Raw genomic sequence first — 26,677 nt, forward strand, 5'->3', positions numbered from 1 at the left:
AACCCAGCAGGTCACCAATAAGGGACTTGACTGCTCAAAAATGTGCAATTATACAATTTGTTTGCTATTCACTCATTTTAATTGAATCCTTAATGTTTTGCTTGTAGACCTGGTGCGTCGCCATGCAGGTGTACTCGGGTTGAGTGCTTGTATTCTCTCTAGCCCATATGATGTACCCACCTGGATGCCTCAGCTATTGATGGACCTAAGCGCTCACCTCAATGACACACAACCCATTGAAGTATGCCTAATTTCCAATTGATTATGTGGTTAAAAAAAAAAAGAATTAGCTTTAAATACTGCTGTTTGCTTCCAGATGACCGTAAAGAAAACCCTGTCAAACTTCCGAAGGACTCACCATGACAACTGGCAACAACATAAGCAGCAGTTCACAGACGATCAGCTGCTGGTCCTTACAGACCTGCTGGTCTCGCCCTGTTACTATGCCTAAAACCTGGTAAGGCATTTCAACTACACCTCTATTGAAACAGAAATGCAAAAAGGTAAAAGGGCAAATCCACTGCTTTTTGGGGACCCAGACCACATTGGGGTTTGGCACATTAGACCAGGTCCTGCTGAAAAACTGCAAGACTTGGGATGTTCATATCTTGACTGAATTATTCTACGGAGCTGGTAGATTAATTGAAACACAGTGTCTGATATGTGAAACCTTTATTCTATTTATGAAAACGGGTACAAGTCCCATTTATTTATTGATGTATTTGCATCTAGACTAAGATAGACCCACCTACCCCCCACCCAACCTACCAAAAAAAAAAAGTTCAGGATAATGTTTTGTTTGTTTTTTTAAGCAAGTCTGTTACCATCATATAAGATTTTTGGGCTGCTCCATTAAACAACATTTTCACTGTAGTATTTACTTTTGTCTCTTTTTCTGTCAGTTGGGCATAACCCCAGATTACACAAACACCAGCTTGGGGACCAGAGACCCCAGTTCCTGACTGAATAAAAATACCGTATCCACACAGACCCCGAGGAAGAGAAGTGGCCCTCAGAAGAACTGCATTGTGGCTCTCTGAAGAATTAAGTTGTTGTGTATTTATGTGTCTAGCTCATTTACATTTATACTATACTTAATATTTAAGGATCAATCATGGCAGGTAGGAATGACCTGCAGTTTGTAACATTACTGTACAGATTTATTTTTCTTTTTGTTTGTTTTTTTCCCCCATTTGTGGCTTGTTCATGTGCATGTTCACAGGTATGCGTGCGTGTTTATGGAATGCTTGATGATATCTGCTGGTGTCCCACACATTTCTCAGGATTATATCCCCAGTATCTGCTCTGAGCCAGCACAGTGTCCAATGCAGGACATACTCTTTAGTATATTCCATTAGCAAAAACCTTGCTACAAGCCACAGAGAATTGACTGTTAATCAGCAGTCTTTTTAAGTTAGACTTAAATTTGCAACACGTTTGTCTGATTGATCTATGATTATATACATCACGTGTATACATCATAGCTTAGCAAATATAAGCAAACTCATTTATTTATTTGCTTTTTGAAGTGCTGAAGATTTTTTTCTCCATTGTGTTTATCTAAGATAATGTAGATGGCTGAGCTTTAGAAATGGAGTTTATTTTCATTTTGCAAAGAAAGGGAGAGCGCAAGCTCCCCGCTGCTGTGCTGTATGAAGCTTTTGTTCAGAGGACCTGAGCACATTTGGATCCCCATGTCGTGTCTGGGTGCACAAAAAACAAACAAACTAAAAAAATTTAAATAAAATTGCCTATCCATAACTGTGACCTCTCCCCTCTTAGTGCAGATATATTTGATACTTTGAGAACCCACTGAGATGACATTAAATTGCATTGGTTTGTGTATGTATTTCCCTGGTGACTTGAAACCAGTCTGAGCATCAACACATTTTAGTACCTCACTTACAAATAGTGTAGTGCCAAAACTGCAGTGATATTTTTTGTCCCTCTTTTTTTTTTTTTTTTTTTTTTTTTTTTTTTTTTTTTTAGATTTTCAGTTTGCTTTGTTCAGAGATGAAAATAAATTGTTTGTAAGAAAAAAAAAACACTCGAGTTTTACTTTCATTGAAGTTGTCAAAAGATTTTATATACATTTTAGTTATTTAGTTTATTTAAATGTATTACTTATTGTAGCATAACAATACTGTAATTTTATTTGTTTTGTTTTTTAATAAATCAATAATAATTAGAAAAAAAAACATTTTATTGATCTGGCAGTTTGTCCAGAAAGTTTCATACTTATCTGTATTTCATGATTTAGTTTGTTTATTTTATTTTAAATATATTATTTTTAGTAAAAGACTACTTAAATTTACATTTGCTAACAGACTTGGCACGTGACCACCGCTACTACTTAAAAAAAAAAATCTAACGAGTTTAGAATCACCACCGAGTGTCGCCTAGCAACCGTTGCTACTTGTGTGGTGAATATTGGGGGGAAAAATACTTTTTCACTTTGCATATTTAGTGAGTTTAATCACACCTATCCGCCCCTGTCAGCTGTTAAAATTAAGCTTAAACCCTTTGCCACATTTATTTTTTTGAGACAGTATAATTTATATCTGTTATTATTCTCAAGCAGTTTAAGGCTATTTTAGAAGAAGAAGCAGGGCCCAGGGTAGTTTTTTGTTTTTCTCCCCCTTGTTTAAAAAAATAAATACAGAGTTCACAAATATAGTAAAGGTTAACAGAAATTACTATTCATATTACATACAATGCGGTGGGCGACCATTTTTCGCGGGGGGGGGGGGACTGCAATGTAATATTATAATCGGCTACAATTTGGTATGAGGTTTTTCTAACTGTTGTGACTGAAGTATAGCATCAGATGGTCCGTCTTGCTTCGTTTAATAATGAGCGGGGCAGAGAGGTGAGTTTTCACAGCTTGAATGCAGTGGTTATGCTCATGCTCAGATACGTAGACAGTGACTTCATACTCATTTTTCAATGCACGTCCATCGGCTGTCGCTCCCCTGTTGCAGTGGATATATCGCCATTTTTTTTAATGCTCCGTGTATGTGTTAGGATTTTAACAGACATGTAAGGAAACGCACTTGCGCTTGTCGAAGATCTGCCGCTGAGGACGTTTTGTTCTCTCTTCATAGCGGTCTGTTCACTTACAATCATATTGCTTCAAATTGAAGACGGGCTGTGATCAGATAATGATGATGGATACACGATCGATTACAGGTGGTATGATATGTTTTCTCATTGTTAGAGTTGCCCATTTTAACATTTTAAATTGATATTCATTTGGAAAATTGTGATGTGCGAGGATTTTGTTTGGATTTTAGCTGTGTCTTGGGGGCGTGGGGGTTGTAAGGTGCAAATGCCCAAAATCAGTGCTGCATAGCCTATAGTTTGTAACATGTAGACCAAAGAACTGTAAGCATGTAAAATTATTTTTAAATTAACTCCGAATTGCTTAATTTCCTGCATTTAATATAATAAACGGCACATTAAGTAACAGCTTCCTTTGTATCCTTTGTAGCTCTCTTCAGAGGTGGCAGCAATGGCGGAAGAAACGGTGCAATATACACCTGCCATATACAGGAATCATGCTAAAAGTGATGACGGTGGAATCCTTATAAATTTCCAACAATACAATGAACACCACCTTTCTACCATCAGACCTGGTGGATGTGCCAAAACAGCAGACTTTCAATGGCACCCCAGGCACACACACCCCTTCAGGTTGGGCCGTGATCCACACTGCAACTTTGACCTTTTGCTCCCTCCTCCTCATCTTTATATTTTTTTTGGGCTCTTATGGCAACCTTGTGGTGTTCCTGTCTTTTTTTGATCCAGCGTTTCGCAAGTTCCGCACCAACTTTGACTTCATGATCCTCAATCTATCCTTCTGCGACTTGTTCATTTGCTGTGTGACTGCTCCCATGTTTGCACTAGTGCTGTTCCTGGATGCAGGCGGAGGGGATGGTGTATCAAAGAGTTTCTGCTTTGCCTTCCACCTGACGAGCTCAGGCTTTATCATCATGTCCCTGGAGACTGTAGCGGTCATTGCCTTGCACAGGCTGCGCATGGTTTTGGGGCAACAGCCCAACCGAACCGCATCCTTCCCCTGCACACTGGCCCTCACTGCCCTGCTATGGACATCCAGCTTCACCATGGCGGCTCTTCTTACAATGCGGGCATACCCACGAAGAGATGGGCCCTGTTTACCGCACTTTGGCCTGGGAGGTGGACAGGCCAGAGTTGTATTGTATGTCTACTTGGCAGACTTTGCCTTCTGTGTTGCTGTGGTGTGTGTGTCTTATCTGATGATTGCTCGGACACTGAGGAAGAATGCCCAAGTGAGGAAATGTCCCATCATCAGTGTAGATGCCACATGCCCGCCACCTCCTCCCCCTCTTATTGCAGCTGGCTTTGAGAGCATGCAGTGTGCTGTTCAAGGCCCCTCTCTGTACCGCAATCAGACTTATAATAAACTGCAAAATGTACAGACACACTCTCATACTAACAGGAGCAACCAAGCTGTAGTTCCAGGGGCAGCCCAAGGAGCCACCTGCTGTCAGCTGGTCTCTTCAGTCAACTTGGCCACGGCCAAAGACTCCAAGGCTGTCGTGACCTGTGTAGTTATTGTGTTTTCTGTGCTGCTATGTTGCTTGCCAATGGGGGCTTCACTGGCGCAGGATGTTTTGTCTCCTAAAAGTAGCTTTGCACACTACCAGTTTGAACTATGTGGCTTTGTGCTAATTTTTCTCAAATCTGGTATTAATCCATTTGTGTATTCACGCAACAGCGCAGGCCTCCGCCGCCGTGTGCTGTGCTGCATTCAGTGGGCTGCACTGGGCTTTCTCTGCTGCAAGCAAAAGACTCGCCTGCATGCAATGGGGAAGGGCAGCCTGGAAGTCAATCGCAATAAATCTTCCCATCATGAGACCAATTCAGCTTATGTTCTGTCACCCAAGCCGCAGAGAAGGCTGGTGGATCAGGCTTGTGGACCCAGTCACTCTAGGGAGTGTGGTGGTAGTCCTAGAGCCACAGGTGTGCGCAAGCCTCGTCTCCCAAGTACCTCTACACCAATCAACACCCGCATCGAACCCTACTATAGTATATACAACAGCAGTCCCTCTGCAGGTCCAAGCTCCCCCACCAGCCTGCAGCCTGTCAGCTCTCAGACATTTGCCTTTGTCAAGTCCTATGTAGCCATGCACTACCACACTCACCAAGACGCACTGCAAGACTTTGACAGCACCTCAGCACATCAGATTCCTATTCCTTCAGTCTAGTCATGGGACAGAAAGGCTTGGACAATCTTACCATGGATTTAAATCAAATGTGACTAAAAAGAGGAACATAAATACAGCTTGTTGTATTTGAAATTATTAGCTTTGTATCATCCTACAAGACATACTACCAGAGGAATAAGTTTTGCCACTGAAATTAAAACCCAAGTTCTATTATGAAAAGTGTTTGATCCAAAAGGTTACTGTTTTTGAGTTGCCTCTTTGAATTTCGTTGCTCTCACTGATAGTTTCACATCAATCTTCCTTTATGTTGTGAACACACGTGCTATTGTAACACACATCTGTGGAGGTTTTATCACTGTTGCCAAAGACAGCAGCGGCTGCAGCATCAGGCGGCCCTAACCCTGCACAAGCCCACTCATGGCTGTCGGCGGCATGTGATTGCACCTTGATGGACTTCTGCTTCTGAAGATTAATGTATTTGTGAGCCTCATACACTTTTTAACACAATAAATGTTTGGCAAGTGCAAGGTATCTGTATTTTGACTTTTTTAACCAGCTTTTAAAATATGAAAAATATTTCTTTGCAAACCAAAGTAGACTTTGCTGTCATACAAAATGTACAAATTATGCTGTTGGAAAAGCTGAAAACATCACTTTTCTTTTTGCATATATTTAATAAAACTGATGATTCAAAGCAGTAACAGCAGCTACATCCCTAGTTTAGGCTTAAATAGGCAGGAATTGATATTAGCAGTAATAATTCATTAGCAGCATTTCTTAGTTGTGGTGTTATCAAGACAGAAAACAATATTATTACTGTTATCTTAAATAAAAGAAAGATGTAAATGGAGATTATTCAACATGTAGCATCAGTGTCCTCTAGTGGGCTGAAATTTGCTATGGCAGCTACACATCCTGAAAAGATGACAAGTAAACACATATCCCTTTATTTACTATGTAAAAGAAATTCGTGGTCATGGCGTCTTCATTTCTTTCAAAACATAGTTTTCTATTCTGTAGTAATACAACACTATTAATGAAGTTTTATGGTTTCTTTTTTATTCTTTTCTTACAATTACATTTTTTCTTCTCTGATACAGCAGTGAAAAGGATCCCTGTGTGGATCTTCATAAAACCACAGAATACCTCTTAAATGAACCCAAACATTCTGTACATTCTGCAAACTTAAGCAAAATTTTAATCACTCACTTCCATTGTTATGCCACAGCAACCTCTAATACATAAATTACACTCACTCATCCAGTAAACTGAGACAGCACACAATCTCCCTGCTGCAAAACATTGCCAGACTCGCCTTTTTTCCCCTCATATCTATAAGTACAAAGTGGCACAACCAAGCAGTGTATCATTTTATATCTCTCACACAGACGCACACACATCCAGACATTAAAGACAATAAACCGCCATGAACAGCGTTGATTCCCCTGTGAAATAACAAACCCCCTAATTCATCTTTTTTTTTTAAAAAAAAACTTGCAATTAATCAGCGTGAAGAGAAGCATAGATATGTAATTGAGGCAACATTTTCATTTGGAGTGAGTCATAAGCTCTGTTTCACTCTTTGCGCTATAACTAGCCTGTTGGACTCAGTTGATGTAGCTTCACCAGCTGCACATTTCAGGATTAAGGCTGTGCTCCTCGGCTTTTATAAAGTCCAGCCTCAAGATCAGGTTGAACCTCAGTTTTGGCTCTGTCCACACTGGCATCTTCAACCAATCAGACTTCTGATCAAATTACGTGTACTCTTGTCCTTCATGTGCTTCATATGATACTTGTCAGTCTAACTGGAGATTGACAGAAGTCCGTGTTCATCAGCTGTGTCAAGAATTCTGCATATGACTGGAGATTCAACCTATAAAAAACAAGGGGAAAATAGATGTAAATAACCCTAAATATGATGTCAGTCATATAAGTTGGCAAAATAGCTTTGTGCAGATTAGTGTAGTAACTGTGTTTATAAGCTCTGATGTGTAACTACACTGTAGTTACACATTAGGAGCTTAAAGCCATACCATGTTTAAAATGAAATTTCAGGGTATATCATGTCATTTAGGGTCATAGCATGACAAAGAAGCACGCTATCTATTTTGGAGTTTAGTTTGGGACTCGAGTGATATGCAAAGTACCAAGCAGGCAAAATGCAACCACAGAAATGTATTAAAAAATGAAGGGCTAGCACATGAAGTGGAAAAAATAGCATTTACAACAGTGGCATGAAAGTGCGTTGTAGCAAACAATTATGTTACCAGTTACACCCATGTTTAACTGTTATTTCTTATGTTTTGCTGTCAAATATTATACACCTGTTTACCTTAAAGCTTGAATGTCAATGTAGATTCTGTCATCTCTATCCGTGGTTCCTAACCTGTTTTCCTTGACAACACCCTTCATGCAAATACTAAAAAGCTGTGGACCCCCTGCCCCACCCAGTGCTGAAACCATACTCGGTTTTATGCTTTCATTAGCAAGTTTCTCACCATAAATACTGTATTCTGGCTGAGTCCTGTCCTTCGCTGAAGCAATTAACAAGATATAGCATTTTTTAATTTTTTTTATTGGGACAAATCATCTGCTCTGTGGTGTTGAGACATGTTTTCTTTATTAAATGTTGAAAGAAAGATCAAGGTTACCGAGACACGCATGTAGTGTTCCACTACTATAGCTCCACCGGCTCCCAAAACGCCGGTTCCACGTGAACAAAATGTCCAGATGATTAAAAAAAATAAACTTGAGCGGACAGTTAAACTAGCCTCTATGCGGACATGGTCTTCATTTTTAAATCACAATGGGTCTGAATGGTCAAAGGACAGTATACATCTTAAGTGCTGTATTGTTTCCTATATACTGCCTGGTGTTTTAATTGGACTGTGCCCTAAAGAATGTCATCATGAATATGAATATTCTACACACAACTCATGTATTGTCTTATTTAGAATAACGTAAATAGTGGAACATTGCGGTGTATGTGCACTTATTGGGGTCACATGTGTGTCGCTAGGTGCCATGTTTGTACAGTCTCAGTCCTCCATGTGAAAGGCCAAAAAATAAAATCAAATCCCTCAGTGGAAAGTGTTGTGATATTAAGGATTGGGACATCACACCTAAGAGAATTTTAAGTTTCGATGTGGGCTTGCTGTGGTGAAACTGTTAGAGAAATGAACTACAAAGACTAGATCAAATACTTTGCTCCATGTTTCATACAGGTTTTATGAAAAGTGTTAGAAAATGAATGACTGCTCACTCACACTTATCTACATGAATCCCAGTCAGCATTACTATAAAAATTATTAATCAGCTTTTTTAATGTAGCAGCTGCAAAGACATGTGAACCCTCATTATCTTTACTCCTTTTGTATCAAATTGTCCAGTGTACCCTGTGGTAAAGAAAGATAAGGAAGAAACACATTGACTTTGCATTTAGAGAATTGGACCAGGTCTTATCATGGCTGCTACTTGCATACCTCTGGGTCTTTTCACTCGGTTTGAAATTAATTAAACCCCCCCCAAAAAAAACCACAATTCCACCTCAGGATTAAGGATAGTCTTATCGACAATGACCCATATGATAATGATTATCAGGCTAATGACCCTACAAGATGTCAAATGTCTCACTACTCACATCATATCTAACTGTAAATTACATTTATTTCAGCGACTGTGGCTACAAGTAAACTTACCCCAAGGATGTACTGGCAAGTCTGAGGCTCCAGCATATAGACTGTGACGGCGTGGGGAGACTCAGACTCCTTACATCTGACAGAGAGAAGAGAAATTATGCAAGTTAATCTAACGTGAAATGGTGAGGCATTATGTTATTCATGTATTAACATGACAGAAAGCTGTTGTTCCTGCCCCCCTCATGACATTTCACTCACTTCAGCTTGACGATGACCTGTCTGGGCTTCCCGGTCAGATCACACACGTCCCCATGGCCATAAAAGTGGGAAACCAACCTATTATGTTGCATAGAAAAGTCGACAGAGGAAAAAATAATAGGGAAGACAAATTAATTTGCACCAAAGCTAAGTTTAAAGGGGACATAATAGATAAAGATAAAAAACAATTCTTTGCTTGAGAGGATATAAATATATGGCTGTCTTAAGTCCTACCAGCTCACAACCTCATATACAACATGGCACTTTGTTGGGACTCCTTATAAAAATATTTAATCACACTCATGATTCAGCCTCCTCATCTTTTATTTCTAACTTTACATAGTAAAAAAAAAAAAAAAAAAAGATGTGACATTTGCTGTTTTTGTTTTGCAAGAGTAAACAACAATACCTCATCAGCAATTATACAGTTTACATAGTAAATAAATGTGCTAATAATCCTCTACCAATGCTTAAATGTTGTTTTTTTTTTTTATTCCAACTAGGAATGGAGACTTCAAATTAGCTTTCGTAAACATTTTCTTAGGTGGAAATGGCACATTTTGTATATTCAACATGACTCACAACAAAACAGGGAACAGTAACAGCTGTCTGTGGCTTAACTGCAAAGGAAAGAAATACTTTTCTTTCAGTTTGGCGTTCAGGAGTCTGAGCTCGGTTTTCTTTGTATGCTGGGGTAAATTCAAATGGTTAAATAAAAGATTTGCGGGTAACGGAGTGTAATTGGTGTCCAAATTGAAATTTTTATAGCAGCTTGAAAATGTATGACAAATCTTAGTAGAGTGGAGCCGAACTGCTCACTTGAAAGCCCAAAACAAGCTGCTTTAAAGAGAAATGTGAATTTAAAGCGTTTTTTCAAAGGAAATTTGTCAAAGTTTACCCTGAAAAAAGTCCTGATATATCACATTTAAAATACTTTAAATGGCTTACTTGACTTTCTGTACTCCGTCATCTTTAAGATGGTAGGATCGGGCAACGTTCTTCTTGGCCCAGTCGATGTGCTCCTCTGCATTCCAGTTTCCCACAACCACAATGTTTTTTCCTTGCTCTTTGTCCTAAGACACCGAAGCACATTTTAATCAGAAAATAAACGCAAACAAATGCCCCTAACATCGTCTCTATTTTGCAAGTACACATTTTCTATCAATCTGTGATGAGCTTTTTACATTAATGAAACAGGTCCTACACAAACTGGAAAAGAGTGAGTCTTACCTCATGGTACTGATAGACGTGCTTTCCGTAACAGAATTCATACTTCCACCATCCCACCCCCTGAAACACAGACATTAGGATCACTACACACCACTGCATATTGACTGAAATAAAACCCGAGTACCACAGACAAACATGTCTCACCCCATGCAGACAGTACGAGCCACTGAGGAACTCCTTGATCAGCTGGTCATCTGTCAAACGAGAGATGTGAGTGGTGCCGACGGTGACCTGAGACTGTCCTCCCACAGTCATGGGTTTGTGAGTAGAGGTGAAAGCTTCCTCTCTAACTGGTGCCACCTCCTCCTAAGACATGTGAATAATTTACATGAGCCCTGTGTCATTTTGTACAAGTGAAAGTTTTTCTTTGTACACAGATGCAGCACCTCTCTGGTGTCGGTGCTGAAAGGTGGCTTAAGCTGCTCCTCTTGCTCCTTGTCTAACTGGACAAGCCGCTGGGGCCTCAGAGGGGAGCCGGCCAGAGCCTGGCAGAAGATGGCATTTACTGGGGAGGTCTTGAACCTTGTCAAGTTTGGAAAAAGTGAGAGAAAAGCGGCAATTTCATTTCAGCAAAAACACATAAAAATTACACTGAAACAGATTCAGCATGAATACAATATTCAAATGAGGGATCTACCTGTATTTTGGGTGGGCACATAGCAGAGGTGTCAATACAACAACCTCATATTCGCAGGTGGTGACCTCAGCAACGGATAAGATCTCGTGTTTGGCCTCAGGATGGCAGACGTACAACACAGATGAGGAGCGTGGCTCGTTCTGTTTTAGCACACAAGGAGTCCCATTTCCCATCTCCAATGAGTAGTAAGGAGTCAGCTGACCCTCTATATTTTTAGTGGGCACCTAAAAATATAGGAGAAAAGGATGGGAAACAGAAAAGAGGGAGAAAAAATATCAAAACCAACAGATGGTTTGGTAGTTTTGTCTGCTAACTCAAGTCTAAGTTTCTTACTTACTTCTGTTTCTGCTGTTGCTTTAGCATTTTCTTTCTTTTCAGCTTGATCTGGGGAAAAACAAAAAGTCTATAAAACCATATTAAAAACATAAGAGTCAAACAGTGCAATAACATAGAAACTCACCCGTCTCTGCTGACTGGCTTGTTTGTACCATATTCCCCAGGAAGTACTCTTGAACACTTATTTTCTGAAAAAAAAAAAAAAAACATAATGACCTTCAGTTCATTGTGAACTATGTGCAGGCTTCTCAATTATACCACCTGAATTTTAATCACTCAACCAACTGACCTGTCCAGTCTCCTTTTCTTCATGATACTGTCTTATATGCTTTCCATGGCATACTTCATAAGTCCAGTATGACTCAATCTACAATGGTGAACCAAAATTTTAGAGTGAGCCTTTAACTGGTCAAACACCATAATCCCTTTGCCACTCAGTACAAAAACAGAAAGATATGTGTCGGTCATGCTCTGCTAATGTTGCATGAATTTTAACTGAACACACTTTCAGTTTCTCTGTGGATAGAAATAGTCTCACCCTGTAAGAGCAGCTGCTTCGTTTGAACAGAGGTTCCAGCAGATCGTCTGGACTGGGTCCAGTGTAACCTTTATCATCATCCTGACATAAGCATCACAAAAAAAAAAAACAAAACAAAAAACCACCAAGAAGGATTAGGCAAAACACAGAGATAAGGTCAGAGGAAGACATCAAACTGAAAAAAGCTTTCATGTCACACAAATGCAGCACGGATCCTGTTGAATCTCATTTTTAGTTTTACAGTGTCATGTCATTTGCTTTTTTATTGGCAAATTAAATCTCAGTTTCACTGGTTTGCATTGTGACATGTAATAGAAAAAAAAGGCCCTGGAGTATGCAAAGCAGCCCCAACACATGAACACTGGCTCCAAAAAGCTCTGCAGGCTTTTTTTTTTTTTTTTTTTACATAACTGGGGTTGTTGAGAAATTTTGTGTTGAAGGACAATAACAAAAACATAACCTCACTTATTTACAAGCCACTCATCTGTGGGCCTGACAGCTGAAAGTCTTCTATCTGTTCCACAAACTGTTAACATTACTCACCTCATCTTTAGATGTCAGAGAGGGCAGCAGACATTTGTACTTCTCCTTCTCTGCTGTTGTCATTATGACAAAATCATCTTCGCTGTAAAGTGCCCCTGAAGTTGGCTGTAAAATGGAGACAATCATATCTTAACACTGGGTGTAAATACGGAGCAGAAAATTGTGAAGGAACATTAAATTCAAGCCACTGGGAGTCATTTAGGATAGTGACACCTCCCCAGCTTCTATAGTGAATCTGTTCCTCAAATACAGGTGTCACTAAAACAGGAGGTATACCAGAATGAATTCAGAGCCTGGCCAGGTGATTTTAAACGGAACTTCATCTGTGAAGGAAGGATAACCGCCTCTGTTTGCGGACACACCGTTGCAGACCTCCAGCAGACCTCCGAGCAGCACCAACAGCAGCCCAGAAATCATCTCTCCTGTCCGGCTGCTGGGCTCCTGCAGCCCGCTCATTGCGTTCGCTAACAGCTTCCTCTTCTCCCACTTAAATCTGCTGCACAGATAAACTAAGAGACAATGAAAAAGTCCAGAGAAGTCCGGTTTGACAGACGTGAGATATGACTGTATAAGAAATGTCAATAGTGCTCTAAAACAGGAAGTAAACTGTTAACTTGCCACGTCTTGTTCCGGTTAGTGATTGAGACGGAGTTTAAAAATGGCCCCATCTGGCGGCGGCACGGGGTATTGAAAGACATTTTGACAGGAGGAAGAAAAAGAAGGCACTTCTTTCTTTCTTTCTTTCTTTCTTTCTTTCTTTCTTTCTTTCTTTCTTTCTTTCCTTTGGAGGTAGAGTAAAATTCAACTGAATGTTGTAAATTGATAAGTTCTGCATCATACTCTGCCTCACTGCAGTTTTGTTTGGTCCATATTTGACATTGACTTACAGTGTTGACTCCATGTGAATGTGGCTGCCAAAACTCAACTCCAACCACATAATTACTATACGGCCCGTAAGAGACTCCTTTAATCTATACGAAGGCCCAACGGAGCTGGAGAGGAAATTAATCTTGACGGGGAAACTGATCTCAACACTACACCGTTACTGAGCCGTAAGTGCCAAAAGTAGGCTCATATTTTGGCTATCAGGGTACTTATTAAATGTCTAAATCAGTATCCATTCAGGCTCTTATACATTACAGAATAACTGTCATGGTCTCTGGGTTTTTACTTTAGTTGTTGTTTTACTGTCCTATATGTTTTCATTGTCTGTCCTGTCTGGTTTCCTGTTTTATTTTGTAGTTCATCCTCCTTGTGTATTACATTCTGTTTTACTTCCTGGTCATTTGCACACCTGTTTTAATTTGCTGCACCTGCTCATCGTTAGTTGTCAGTGTATATATACGCCCTCAGTTTCAGTTACTTTTAGCCAGGTTGTTGTTCTTTGCTGTTTCTGTTTTCCAGCCTCGTTTGTGAAGTTGTTTTCATCAAACCCTGGCTTGCTGCACCAATCTGCCTCTTGCCTCTTCAGCCTGCATTTGGGTCCTCTTCCTCTACAAACTGTGACAATAATTTTTGTTTTTTTGTAATATTACTAATAATGGAGTTATTTTCATGTATTTTAATTTCTACAGCCATCTACTGTTAAAGCAGCAGATACACCCCAATTACTGTAAAGTAATGCTTACTGACTACAATAGTCAGAACTGTGATATGGGAGGGGGGCACAAAGGATTTTTATTCTTTTAATTCATATGTGTGCCATATTCTGTGAGATGGGGATTAAGTGGAAGACGGTGACTGTTATCATTTACTCCCCCCAGATTGCTCATATGTATCTGTTTACTGGCTCCAGCTGATATCTTGTTTTGCTTCCATACTGTCTGAAACCATGGGCACTGCATCATGAATTGGAGCTGTGTCTCAGGGTTGTATATGAATAACAGTTTCTCTATCTTTCCCCGTTTTATTTTCTTTCTTTTTTTCCTAATTATGAAATATTAGTGATATAGCAGATTTCTTATAAAGTCTTTGCCAAGGTAAACACAAAAAAGAAAAGTGTTTGACCTTTATATGCTGTAAATTTTATTATTTTTTTTTTTTTTTTTTTAGATATAAAATTTTCAGACAAAAAATTAACATGTAGTCTGAATTGATACACAATGAACACAGCATAATTTATATCAGACACAATCCAGCATGACATCCAATTTTCACAAGACACCAGTGTGGATGGTAATTTTACATTTATTGAATTTGGGGGTTTCCTATTTCTTTCTTATGACAAGATCTGAAATTATAATGTTGAAAGTTATTGGACCTATCATAAATCTTGCAAACAGATTACCACATGCAAGTCTAGGCTACTTGAGTATAAATGGAGAAGATGAAAGTATTTCACAGGATTTTTTAAAGAAATTATGTCCTTCTCCAGGTGACAAACAGCAGAATGTTAATATATTTGATAACTCACATGAAGTAAGTTTGTGTTGTTGTTGTTTAGTTCCACTGTGTTCTTCTCTGGTAAGTTCTGCTTTGTCTCAGTAAACTTGACCACATCCTCCTTTGCTGAAATGAGTGATCACAAAGCAGTTTCTTAAGGCATCTGTCTGCCTTTAAGCATCTGTGCTTGAGACAGGTTTCCAGATCAGCGCCTCTTCTCTGCCTCCCAGTGGATGGATTTGGAAATGTTAGTGTCTACTGAATGAATGGAGCTTACATTTCAAGATGTCTCACAATTATGTTTAGGTCCCAAAGTTGAAAGCTAGGATCCACTGGAGATGGAGATGTACTGAGCATCCTTTGGTTGACTTCAGTGGATTTAATGACCGGAGCCGCTCTGCACCAACGGGCAGTGGCCTTACTTTATTATTCTGTGGCTCTGTCGATTCAGCATTGCTTCGTATCAGCAGACAATAAATAAATTTCCCCCAACTGAGGCCTTCACAAGAAAAGAACTTGCAGTTATTGAGAAATTTAAAACAAAGACCTTGAAAAATGTGTGATGCTGCATTGCACTATCACACATTACCTTGGACAGATGAGCATTTTTCCACCTGTGGGTGGAGCTGTTGATATGAGGATGTGCAGCTTGCGAGCCAGGAGAAAAGGAACGGGATTAGAACAGACATTCTAAGACAAAGAGGGAAAGGATTAGGAGAAGTAAGGATATGGAAGTACAGGGGAGAATACATACAAGGGACATACCATGAGATCATCCATTGCCTGCAAGAACTCTGCTTACATACACACAGATTATCCTCACACCTCTGTCATATAGCATTCTACGAAAAAGAGGGAAATATTTTGCATTGTGTGGATAGAGTATGCACTGCATAGATAGAGGGATAGATAGAGGGATAAGTAGATTCCTGCAACCTAAACTCACCACTTTGAAATGAGCTTTTTCATTTATCTCACTGTCATCCGAGGGGTGAACTTGATTTACATAGATGCCTTCCATACACCCTCACCTTATGCATAATTGATACAACTGTCATTCCCCCAACCCAGACATCAAATCAATGCAGGCACTTTTTTTTAGCTAGATTTTTCCAGTGACATTCAGTATTGATTTGTGTAAAGCATTCCTACTTGTTGCACAGAACCCCCCCTCAAAAAAAAAAAAAAAAATTCCTGTTTTTTTTCTCCCTTGAGATTCAGACCCCATGCAGCTTCTCACATGAATCACTTGTGGCTCAATCAGGGATTAATTAATGCTCCACACTTGAAACAACTAGCATTATTACATCATACATTTCCCTTTAAGCTTCTACTGGGATGACAACACCAAAAGACTCAAAGTGACTTTAGCATTTTGATGAATCCTCAGCAAAAAATCTGGTGTGTCAATCAGCTTAAGCAGTGTGGTATCACAACACTAGGAATGCTGGCTGATATTTACTCTAAATCTTGCTTGAGCAAGCTCTCCAAATCCTGTCTGTTCTGCATGAACATGTTATCACTTACGTGCCTGTTGTGTTTCAGTAAAACTAAAATGCAGTTTTATAGGCTAAACAAATCGTACAAGGTGCTGCATTTTGAATAAATATGGCAAAGAAGCCAAACAGCAAGTCAGGGCCACGTGAAAGAAATGGATTTGAGCGTGCCAGTGGATCAGAGCGCTGCTCTGCACATCCCTGCAGAGAAGGTAATGAGAGAATATTTTTGTTTGGGGGGATCTGGAGATGATCCAGGTCTTCACAGAGCTGCTCGTCACTATTTGTCTGCTGTATGAGAGAAAAGGGGGGTCAGCAAAGAAATAACATCTCTGTGCCCCTGAATGCACCATAAAGACAGGACATAACTGAAATGTATGCACTGTAGGTTACAGCTCTTTTAGGAAGTATAGTTTTGCCGTTTGTGGGCTGAATAAACCTTTAAGAGAAAAGAAAATTGTTCTAATTTATTTAGAAACCCTAGCTTTTTCTTTCAGAAACTATCAGCTTGGTGAAAGTTTCACTTCCAGCTCCTTTAAGGTAGTCTATCCCACCATGACCACTCTCAAAGGTGACAGTGGATGCTTATGTAAATACAGTTTGCTTTGTCTGAGACTTAAAGCTGTTTGAGAGAGTCTTGAGATGCCATGCTTGAATGGAGAAATTGGTGAAACCCCAGAAGTGTCCTTTTGTTCTATAAGAAAGAACAGAAAGTGGGTTAACTACTTGAAAATGCACCCTAAGCAGCATGTATAAGCTGGGAGAGCTTAGTGAGGCTCCAAAGACTTGGAGATAGAAAGTCATTTAGTATTTTTAAATGACTCGGATAGTGCAAGGTGAGGAACAGAGGTCTGGATTGATGGATGGACGATGCAAACTGGGGATATTTGTTCAGTATATATATATATATATATATATATATATATATATATATATATATATATAAATAAATAAATAAATGAAGAATTAGAGTGTGAGCAACATAAAATACGCTATCCTGCTTTTATCAGTTGCAATCTTAAAAACAAGATGTTGACATTAGCTTAAAATAATACTTTAATTAATATTTAATTGGCTATAAAAAAACTAAAAGCTTTTCTTACTGCTTACAGATTCAAACTAGTACCACTTCCTGAATATACATCTGGTATAAGTTTACTTTTATTTTAACAACCCACACATATTTACAAGGTAGATGAATCTGTTCCTGTCTACACACACTGCTTTTTATCTTGCTGAGGGGAAGTACAGTATGTTGTGCACTCGCTGCATCATTTATATTCGGCTCTTGTGTAATTGATGCAAAGACTCCCCACACAATCCATCATCATTTGAATGCAGTCACAAGATTTCATTGGCACCAATTTGGACCGCAGATTGGTTTAACTGGCTTGAGATATGTGAGATGTGATGGCTTCTTCAGTTTGTGCATCCACTGGCTCCCATTTAGAAGATGTGTAAAGCATCAGACAACTGAGAGAAAACAAGTGAAGGCACCAGTTTAGTGTGTGTTATTCAACCTTCAGCCTCTATGTGCTTTTATTCTCCCAGATGGTTAAAAAAGAAGCAGTTATAGGTAATGAAAACTTGCAACGGGATTGATAAATAAAGCAGAACATTAGAAACACTGTTAACCATTAAATTTATGTGCTACATGTTCTCTGATAAAAAAATAAGGCAAAAGTGGACATTATTTGATATTTTTCACTTCAATGAGATTGCAGATTTAATGAACTGAATGTATTTGTATGAATTTCACATCATATTAGCAAAAAAGTGATCTGGGCACTTAGTATTTGCATCACTGATCTCCATTACACTTTCTACTAATGCTTGCTATATTTACTCCCTCTAAAAAGAGAGTGACTTTAACTGATCCTAAATTGGCATCCACATCCTGCCAAATAATAATCAGCTTCCATGATGCACATCACTTTCTGTTATCCAGTTAATTTGGGTGCATTCAGTTTAGTAAAAGACCCATCTTGCATTGTTACAATGTCTGCCAACTTTTCAACTTTTCAAGGTCTCCCCCTAAGACCCCCAAACCTTTCAGCGTTCTGATTTGTTTTACCTATTCCACACTTAACCCTCTATGGTACAAATCCATTTTTGCCCTGGCATACCTCCACAATGCATGCCTGTAATTGATGCAATTCTTTAAAAAAAGGGAAGACCATAGGGAACCAATAGCAATGCTGTAATTTGTCACATGACCTACTTGAAGCCACTTTGAAACCCTTTTTGGCGGTCTTTTTCTAAGGAGGCAGCTCTGCTATTTGCTGCAAAAGAGACTGTCAAAACGTTATTTCCCGACCCTTCTCTGCCTGGAAAAAATATTTTAACACTAATAAGTGAGTAAACATTGAATTTTGATAGTTTTATTTACTAATTTAATACTAGAAACTTGATAAAATGCAGCTTTTGCCCTGAGGCAACATGAAAACCATGTCTTTTAGTTCTGCTTAGTGTGCACATCTGTCACCACTTTGTTACTATTTTAAGTCCATTTTCATTCAACAGTGCATCCCTTTCTTTTCAGCCTCCAAAGTTTTTCCAAAACTTTATCCTCAACCTGTTTACCAGTAGCCATGCAGCAATGGTAAACCTTTCAGCAAACAATGCTTGGTGTTACCACTCAAATGAAAAAGACATGCTGAAATTATATTGGCAGCTTGGTATCATGCTGCCTCTTTTCAAAATGGCACAGGGAATCTGACCTTTTCATGATCTCAGTGCTGTCAGAAGATGACCTTTGTGCACAGCATCACATCGTCGATGTATGAGTCTTCATACGAGGCAGGCTTTGCCTTTAAAAATCACTTGTCAGGTCCAACATCGTGAGCAAAACAAACAAACACACACACAAAAATAGGGGAAAAATAAACCAGCAATTTTATCTTGCTTTATCCCATTACATGATTCTTCTCAACATGAGACTTTATTCATCACTAAGTTACCATGAGACTGACTTATCTGACAACAATATTATGTCTTTCGGAGTTTTGGTAAAAAAATTACACAAGAAAAAACAAAAGGGAAATGGTTCAGAGACAAATTTACTCCCAGTTTTGTTACAGACTCCAGAGAATAGAGCGAAATTCAATTCAAACACCCACATAAAATCTGTGAATGTTTTTTGAGGACATTCTCACACCTATATTTTTGGGGGAGTGGGAAAGTTGGTAGATCAATAACCTTCTGTTTTACTTCTTTGATTGTGAGTGTAACCTGAGGGAATAGCAGGAGTAGGAGGAGGAGAGGCAACTTGGCTTCCCTGGTGGGTCAAGGTGAGTCTGTTAGCAAGATGGCTTGCTCACTCTGCAGATGTCACCTGGTCATTATCCTGAGGCAGCCATCTGCCAGTTGGTCCTGCAGGGCCCGGCCACTCTGTCTTCTGGGTTCTGTATGATTGGCAGGATCCAAGCTGCTTTCTTTTCTGCTCTTTCTCGCTACTTCACCTGCCTTCGGTGTCCCAAAGACCAGGTGGGTCAGACAGAAGACACAGAGAGTGAAGAAAAAGCAAGTGGCAAAATGTCTTTGCTTTGAACAACCAAAAATGGGCTAAATGAATGATGTTACCACTGTTTTTGCCTGGGCTCCCCTCACACCTGACTGCTTGGCTTCACATCCCCTGTGATGCTTGGATCCAGAGACACTGTATGCTTCCAACTTAAACTGCTGCTTTCATTTGTTTGTGGTTTCACCCGGAAAGTGCTCAATTTAATTGCATTATTGCTTAGAATATGCTGTGGACAGAAACCTCAGGACACCAAAGGCTGTAGTTACATCACAAAGTTAGATGTTTGGCCTTGAATCGTCCAGAACGTGTCTCTTGGTGGGTAATTTTTTCCACTGAAGCGGAGCCTTACTTTTGGACACACTTAATTATGCCCTCCTTCAAGGTGCTGGACTTGGCAGCAATTTCTGCTTTTAAGATGTTATTTGACATGATGGTTTTTTCTTTAGGTTCATTACAAAGAGATTTTATTTCTGAAGTCATGAGAAGAATTTGCTCTAATATGGAAAAGAAGTTAGATTTTTCACTGCGTACATACTCATTAAATATTCTCAATTGGCTTCCTTATAGGCCAGCTTACAAAATAATGTGCTCTTGTAGACATAAGTGACTTTGAGTTTGTTAATAGTTCAACATTTCTTTCCACAACTTTGGTGCAAAGTTTAATATCAGGAAGGAAAGATGAAATTATCATTCACGCATAAAGACAAAGGAGAAACAGCCAGATAAGATACTGAGTCAACAATATAGCAGTGATATAAGGAGGAGCTGTATAATATTTTATGACTTTCACAGCTGCATAATAAAAAACTGTTGACAGACTTGGATAAACTGTCAGAAAAAAAAAAAAAAAAAAAAAAAAAAATCAGGCATACTCTCTTTAAAGTAGTCTTTAAAGTTTTTCTTTTTTCTCTCTGTGATGCTACGTAACAGAACATCTGAAGGGGATTGCACAAGTAAACATGAGATCCAAGAAAGGAGCTTTAATAATTGATATCCAACAGTCAAGGATGGATGGATGACTTTTCTTTTCTCTACATGAAAGCGAGTCAGAATTGAAAACAGTATTACAAAACAGTGTCAACAAAGAGAAAACAATGAATAAAGTTACCTTTAAATTATTAATGCTCTGAAAATGCATCTTGGCATTTTGTTCATATTTAGGAAACATGAGGCATGGTGGCAATAAAACATCAAAATGAATGTACTAATGTCCCAAGCACCTTGATGCTCGTTAATTTGGTCACCTCACAGAAAGATGGTTCCTGGTATGAATCTCGTTTGGGGCCTTTATGTATGGATGTTACATTTCTCTTTGGATACTCTGGCTTCTAAATTGTGAGAGAGCGCATGTTGTTTGCCTTTCAGTCTTTGTAATGGACTGGCAGGATGTCCAGGATGTACTTAATAGGCTTCGTCCCCTTTGGGGAGGGGGTGAATTTGATTAACAGGCATTGAAAATGATTGAATAGAAACCTTCCCAACAAAGTGACATAACCATAAGTGACATAACATACATCCAATCTATGTGCTAAGTTTGTGGAAAGATATTAGACTTGATATCTTAGGGACATTTAGAGTGGAATGGAAAAGTGTTTTATCGACATTCCTACATCAAATGACTGCAGTAGGTACAGATGTTAATTGGCTCGAGCTCTGATAGACATTGATGAGAACAAAAAGCTGGTTGCACACAATTTAAAATGAGGGTGCTACGCTCGGGACTGCAAGAGTGTGCACGATTCACTTTTCTTTATAGAGACACACGTTAACTGACCTAAAAATCTCACAAAAAAAGGACCAGATTGACTGTTTTACTTGACTGCAGGCAGCTGGCAGCTTAAAGTCAGCCCCATTGTTTGCCCCGTTGTGACAAACGCAGTCCAGTAGAAAATAATAATAAAGTCTTTTATCACAAAGTGTTGTCCAGCCCTCCAACAGGATACAATGCAAAAGCCATTCATTCACGCTGGTGCAGCTTTCAGCCTTGCCCTATTAGAAATAGTGGTAAGTTCTGCATGTATGTGCTATGTGTGTAAACTTGAATTCTTACAATGTTAGCTTTAGTCTTATGCAACTAAAGGTGTCCTGCTTTGCCAAAAGTGATGTAAAATCTATGTAAAAACTATGCAATTACCAAATTATTGTAATATTTCTTGTATTTATTTAAATATTATTACTGAATATTTATGTTTGTCATAACAAATGTCTACTTGAATTGACAGAGGTGGAAACCTTTAATGAAAAAGGGACTTTTAGGTTTAGAAGCTCTCATTGGTTAACAGTATTTTTTTGTGTGTTAAATCAGAATGTTCTTGCTAGAGCAATACAAAAATACTAAGCTTGTATCTGTGTATGACATTTTTGTTTAACTGTCTGTCTGAAAAAAGCCTTTGCTCTTTGAGTGGTGTCTCATTTTAATAGTGCCTATTGTTTAGGACAGAGTCAAAGTCATTCACTCTCTTTCTTCTGCCCTGCTGAGGCACACATACTGATGCCACATATCCACAGATAACCAATCAGGTGAGACTTGTGAGCAGGCTCATCCTGCATTCTGCATCCTGTAATGTCCAGGAGGCATCACTACACTTTCATCATTTTTACTGACCACAAAAAAACACAGACACACATCCACACGCTCATACACTTATGATCTTGTATGCTATGTGGTTTTTGTATTCCATCCTTGACCCAGTTTGAACTCTGGACCTGCAATTAAGTGTTCAACATGAACGGTTGCGTGGGCAATCTGCTCCTCCCTTCCTTCTGTTGTTGTTTTGGATCTGTGATGCCACTGTTCAGGAGGATGGCACATTGCAACTTGAGGCTTGGCTGTGTTTCCAGCACCTGTTATAGAAAGGAGAAGCATGATTGTGGGAGGCCCACCCTCTAACCTGCCTGTGCCCCTGGCAGCCTGAACAGGCCAGCTGGTACTGTCAGCAACCCTGACAGATGACCTGCTGAGCGGATACTTTTAGCACATGATTCACTCATCATTATACAAATGTACAGTATGATGTATAATACACTAAAGCAAAGCCTTTTTTTTTGTCGGAGTAGCATCCATAAAGTGTTTTAGATAAATGTCCAACTCAAACACCTAAAAGATGTTATTCAGTGTGGGAGAATATGAAATAATGTAATGTTACACATTAGTTTTAGAAACAATTCACTTTAATGTTCTTCAAACATCAATACAAAGATTAATTAATGTTTGTGTTTACATGTTGCTGTCTACTCTTGGACGGGTTGTACTGGAAGACATTTCGTTGTACTTGTGTACCGCACTTGTATAATGACAATAAGAATTCTTCAACTTAATGTCTGAGAAAGCTTGACGCTGTTTATCATGCTTCTTTGAGGTTCATTACAAACTGTAGAGCCCTGACCCATCACTGTGAACTGCATTCTTAAGTGGGTTGGCCTTCTTTGTCCACCAGGAGGTTGGGATGCTGGTACACTTTTATCTACAAGGCAGTGCTTGGTTGTAACTGATTTTTTTGCTGCCTCTTGGCCAGGACTCCCTTGTAAAAGAGGTTTTTTTTAACTCAGTGGGACTTCTTGGTTAAATAAATATATAAAAAATAAAAGTTAATTCTAAGTCTAATTAGTGAAGATGAAAAGTATTTTAAATCAGAAATTTAATCCCATATTGTCATGCAATCATATCATGTGGTACGATTTTCAGTGCACAGTTGCACTTCATACTGCATATAAATTCGAGCTTGCTTGTTATACATCAGCATATTTTTGCCGTATCTACAATCACCACTGAAACAGATAACCTCTGAATGTAGTACTAACTCTACCATACTGGAGGATGAAAGGGGGTTATCAGGAAAGTACAAAGCCAATCCAATTTTTGGTTGGTAATTTTGCAGATTGCAGGACTGTAAATCTGCAGCTGTAAGTAGTAAATTTAAACAATCCATCTCTTTGCAAGTTATTTAAACCAACATTTAATAATATGACTACACTAAAACAATTAAACTGTGACATACTTTGGTTTTATGAATAATACTTAATTAGGGCTGTCAAATAATTAAACTTTTTAATCATATTAATCACAGCTTACATTTTAATTAATCATGATTAATCACCATCAGTTTTAACTGTATTGTATCAAAAAAAAAAAAAGCCAAAGCTCACTTGGGTTTATAATTTGCATTTTTTACATTAGGCGATCACTTTAGTTATAATAATCGGTTCAATATTACATAAAATCCAGACGTTGTAAAATATATCTCATTTGTGCGAACCTTTTCCTGGCCAGTGCCCCTGCCTGGCCCCCAATCAAAACTTTTCTAGACACACCCCTGCATATGTGAAGCATAAGTCTTTTTTACCACCTGTCAGCTACCTTGTTAGAGAAGCTTTGGTTTGTATTTATGAACCTGTTCATAATTTCTCTCATCACGTTCATGGCCCATAAATGATCAGACTTGTGTCTCCAATATCTGCACAGCAACAATGATTTGGAGAAAACAACCCTTGCTTCCTTTGGCTGTTTCACGCTCACTATATCTAAACATGATCCATCTTCATAGATGTGTGCATGGCTGTCTGATGACTAAGATAAGATAAGATAAGATAAGATAAGATAAGATAAGATAAGATAAGATAAGATAAGATAAGATAAGATAATCTTTTATTTGTCCCACAGTGGAAAATTTCGGTGCTACAGCAAAGTGTAAAACCAGAGCAAAAAAAAAAAACAAAAAAAAAAAACAGCATTACAGAGATAAGAATGAAAAACTGTACAGAACAAAAACTATAAAAAAGTCTATATAAAAAAAAATCTATATAGAAGTCTAAAAAGCATATTTACGAAATGACTAGTATATTCTACAGGAGTTCCATTAGCAAACACTAATAATAAAGACAAATTATATGAAATAAAGGCAAACAATATCTAACTAAAATAAGCTGCTGTCATCAACATTCTTCAGCTTCAGTAACATGAATCTGATTGACATGAAACTGATAAATTTAGCTTAGTACTTTAGCTAGCGCATCCAGAAACAATATTTTTGGGTAAATATGAGTCAGTGTTAACCATAAACTGTTAGTTTCCTCCTTCGCAACTGAACAATAAACAAACGCAACAAGAGTGATGGTACCAGCGACAGAAAAACAATCAGCTGATCACTGACAGCCATCATGATTCACAACAGGAGAGGGAGGGGGAGCGGAGGAGGCTGCCATGATGCGCTGTACAGCTACGGAGACAGAGAGGTGTCATAAATGACGGGTGCTGCGTTAAATGCGTTAAAAATGTTAATACAGTTAATTACATAACGTGTTTGTTCTGACAGCCCTACACTTAAAACATCTTAAATACAAAACATTTGGTAGGGCAACTGCTAGAAACGTTACGCAAAGCTGAAAAAGAAAAAAACAAAAAGAACAAAACAACCCCCCTCCCCCCCAAAAAAAGAAAGAAAGAAAAAAAAAAACAAAAAAAACAAAACAAAAAAAAAAAAAAAACAGCAATGTTAAAAATCAGTAAAGCAACTAGGTGTTAAAAGTGAGTGAAAGGTTCACTGTCTGCAAAACTGTGTGGGCAAGAGTTTGACAAATGAATGATAACACTTTTTCTACTGCTCTGCTGTAGTTGGAAAAACTCCATGAGCACTTGTTTTAAATCCAAGTTAAAGTGCTACCATAGGAGAAAAAACAAAAAAATAAAAAACAAAACAAAACAAAATAAAACATTTATTCAAAATAGATACCTTTGACCCATTTTAAACAAGGTCCAGAAATGTAGCCACTTTCTGTAGGAATTAGCTGATTCACAACTAGCTGCGGTGAAGTGGAAGATTTTGCAGTAGTCTGACACCACAATCCAATATTTTGCTGTGAAATCATTCACACTGCTACCTCTGAGCTGAAAAGAGGAGGGATCATCTGTCCCGGGTGGTAGGGGAGGACTTCATGCACAGCATGCCTACATATCTGGTGACAAGTGTTATGTTCAGGATTTGTCGCAACATATGTTGCGGTCCAGATTACACCTTTTTCAGGGCTGTGTTTATTTCAGCAAGAGGATGCCAGCAGTAACGAATGAATGAATGAATGAATGAAACTTTATTGTCATTGCAACAGGTGCAACAAAGTTTTTTTTCCAGTACAAAGCCGTCCAAGAGTAGACAACAACAACATATAGAACAAACAGGATCAGGCAGACTGAGGCAGCAGCCGCCGTGCAGCACGCCATTTTCACGGATGGAAAAGATAACATGAGGGAGAGTAGTGGATGAGGCTAGAAAAAAAGGCATCTCTACATTGGGCCTTGACGGGCTCAGTGTAGAGATGCAAAAAAAAAAAAAAAAAAACCACACCTCGGTACATGAAAGCACATAATTCAGACAATCACAACATAAGAAACACATGGCAGGGAGAGGGGTCTCCCAACGCAGCTAAGTGAGGACGCTGCTGAACTTGAGCGCATCCAATCAACCTGCCACCCGGGAGTGGAGGGGGAGGGTCCAACCAAGGCAGTGAAATCATGGGGGAAGTGTGTCTGTAATAGTGTACATGAGTGTGCTTGCTTGTGTGCATGCATGTGTGTGTAGTAAGTATATGTAAGTGAGCCTGTGAACTTTCTCCCAGTTCCTTTCTCCAGTCTCTGCCCCACATGATAGTGGGGTAACATTGGAAGCGAAAGGTCAACAGCCCAAGAAGATGGGAGGGGGGGAGGACAGCACTGAATAGTAAAAGTGCCCAGATGCTAAAATAAATAAATATATAAAGATAAAAACTTAAGGAATAAAATATTTTTCCAGATGTTTTTCACATACTGTAGTCATAACATGGCAAGCCATGTAATATGTTAAAGTCAAACTCAAGCTAACCAGTTTGCACCGTTTAATGCAGTGAAACGACAGGT

General features: G+C 38.9%; 3 protein-coding genes across 5 annotated transcripts in view; 2 read left to right on the forward strand and 1 right to left on the reverse strand.

Annotated features, from left to right (window-relative positions):
• psme4a (proteasome activator subunit 4a) overlaps nt 1–1,978 on the forward strand; it is a 28,347-nt gene extending 26,369 nt beyond the window's left edge. For both annotated transcript variants that reach the window (XM_042010137.1, XM_042010138.1), the window contains 3 exons: nt 108–241; nt 317–457; nt 903–1,978. In XM_042010137.1, the coding sequence (XP_041866071.1) occupies nt 108–241; nt 317–451 (269 nt within the window). In that variant the 3' untranslated portion in view covers nt 452–457; nt 903–1,978. The remainder of the gene's footprint in view (nt 1–107; nt 242–316; nt 458–902) is intronic.
• A 779-nt stretch (nt 1,979–2,757) lies between these two features.
• Nucleotides 2,758–5,737, forward strand: gpr75 (G protein-coupled receptor 75). Of its 2 annotated transcripts, none has more exons than XM_042010559.1 (2): nt 2,758–2,869; nt 3,491–5,737. In XM_042010559.1, the coding sequence occupies exon 2, from the start codon at nt 3,606–3,608 to the stop codon at nt 5,247–5,249; it is 1,644 nt and encodes a 547-aa protein (XP_041866493.1). In that variant the 5' UTR covers nt 2,758–2,869; nt 3,491–3,605; the 3' UTR covers nt 5,250–5,737. The 2 variants fall into 2 exon arrangements, with proteins under 2 accessions (XP_041866493.1, XP_041866492.1); XM_042010558.1 differs by lacking the exon at nt 2,758–2,869 and adding an exon at nt 2,907–3,189.
• Nucleotides 5,738–6,699: 962 nt separating this feature from the next.
• Nucleotides 6,700–12,996, reverse strand: erlec1 (endoplasmic reticulum lectin 1). The gene is made up of 14 exons (XM_042010560.1): nt 12,667–12,996; nt 12,391–12,495; nt 11,848–11,928; nt 11,599–11,676; nt 11,434–11,497; nt 11,311–11,357; nt 10,974–11,197; nt 10,723–10,858; nt 10,481–10,642; nt 10,337–10,396; nt 10,055–10,179; nt 9,107–9,184; nt 8,909–8,984; nt 6,700–7,083 (listed from the first exon to the last, which is right to left on the reverse strand). Exons 1-14 carry the CDS (start codon nt 12,844–12,846, stop codon nt 7,012–7,014), a joined length of 1,488 nt encoding a protein of 495 aa, XP_041866494.1. The 5' UTR covers nt 12,847–12,996; the 3' UTR covers nt 6,700–7,011.
• Nucleotides 12,997–26,677: the final 13,681 nt, after the last annotated feature.

Source organism: Melanotaenia boesemani, chromosome 16 (assembly GCF_017639745.1).
Source record: "Melanotaenia boesemani isolate fMelBoe1 chromosome 16, fMelBoe1.pri, whole genome shotgun sequence".
Taxonomy (NCBI): domain Eukaryota; kingdom Metazoa; phylum Chordata; class Actinopteri; order Atheriniformes; family Melanotaeniidae; genus Melanotaenia; species Melanotaenia boesemani.

Excerpts from the sequence above, each read along its gene's own strand:
- gpr75 (XM_042010559.1), top strand. The coding sequence starts at position 3,606 with ATGAACACCACCTTTCTACCATCAGACCTGGTGGATGTGCCAAAACAG.
- erlec1 (XM_042010560.1), bottom strand. The coding sequence starts at position 12,846 with ATGAGCGGGCTGCAGGAGCCCAGCAGCCGGACAGGAGAGATGATTTCT. Across the intron at positions 10,859-10,973 it reads TGTGCCCACCCAAAATACAG|GTTCAAGACCTCCCCAGTAA; the intron begins GTAGATCCCTCA and ends AAACTTGACAAG. Across the intron at positions 10,643-10,722 it reads TCAGCACCGACACCAGAGAG|GAGGAGGTGGCACCAGTTAG; the intron begins GTGCTGCATCTG and ends CACATGTCTTAG.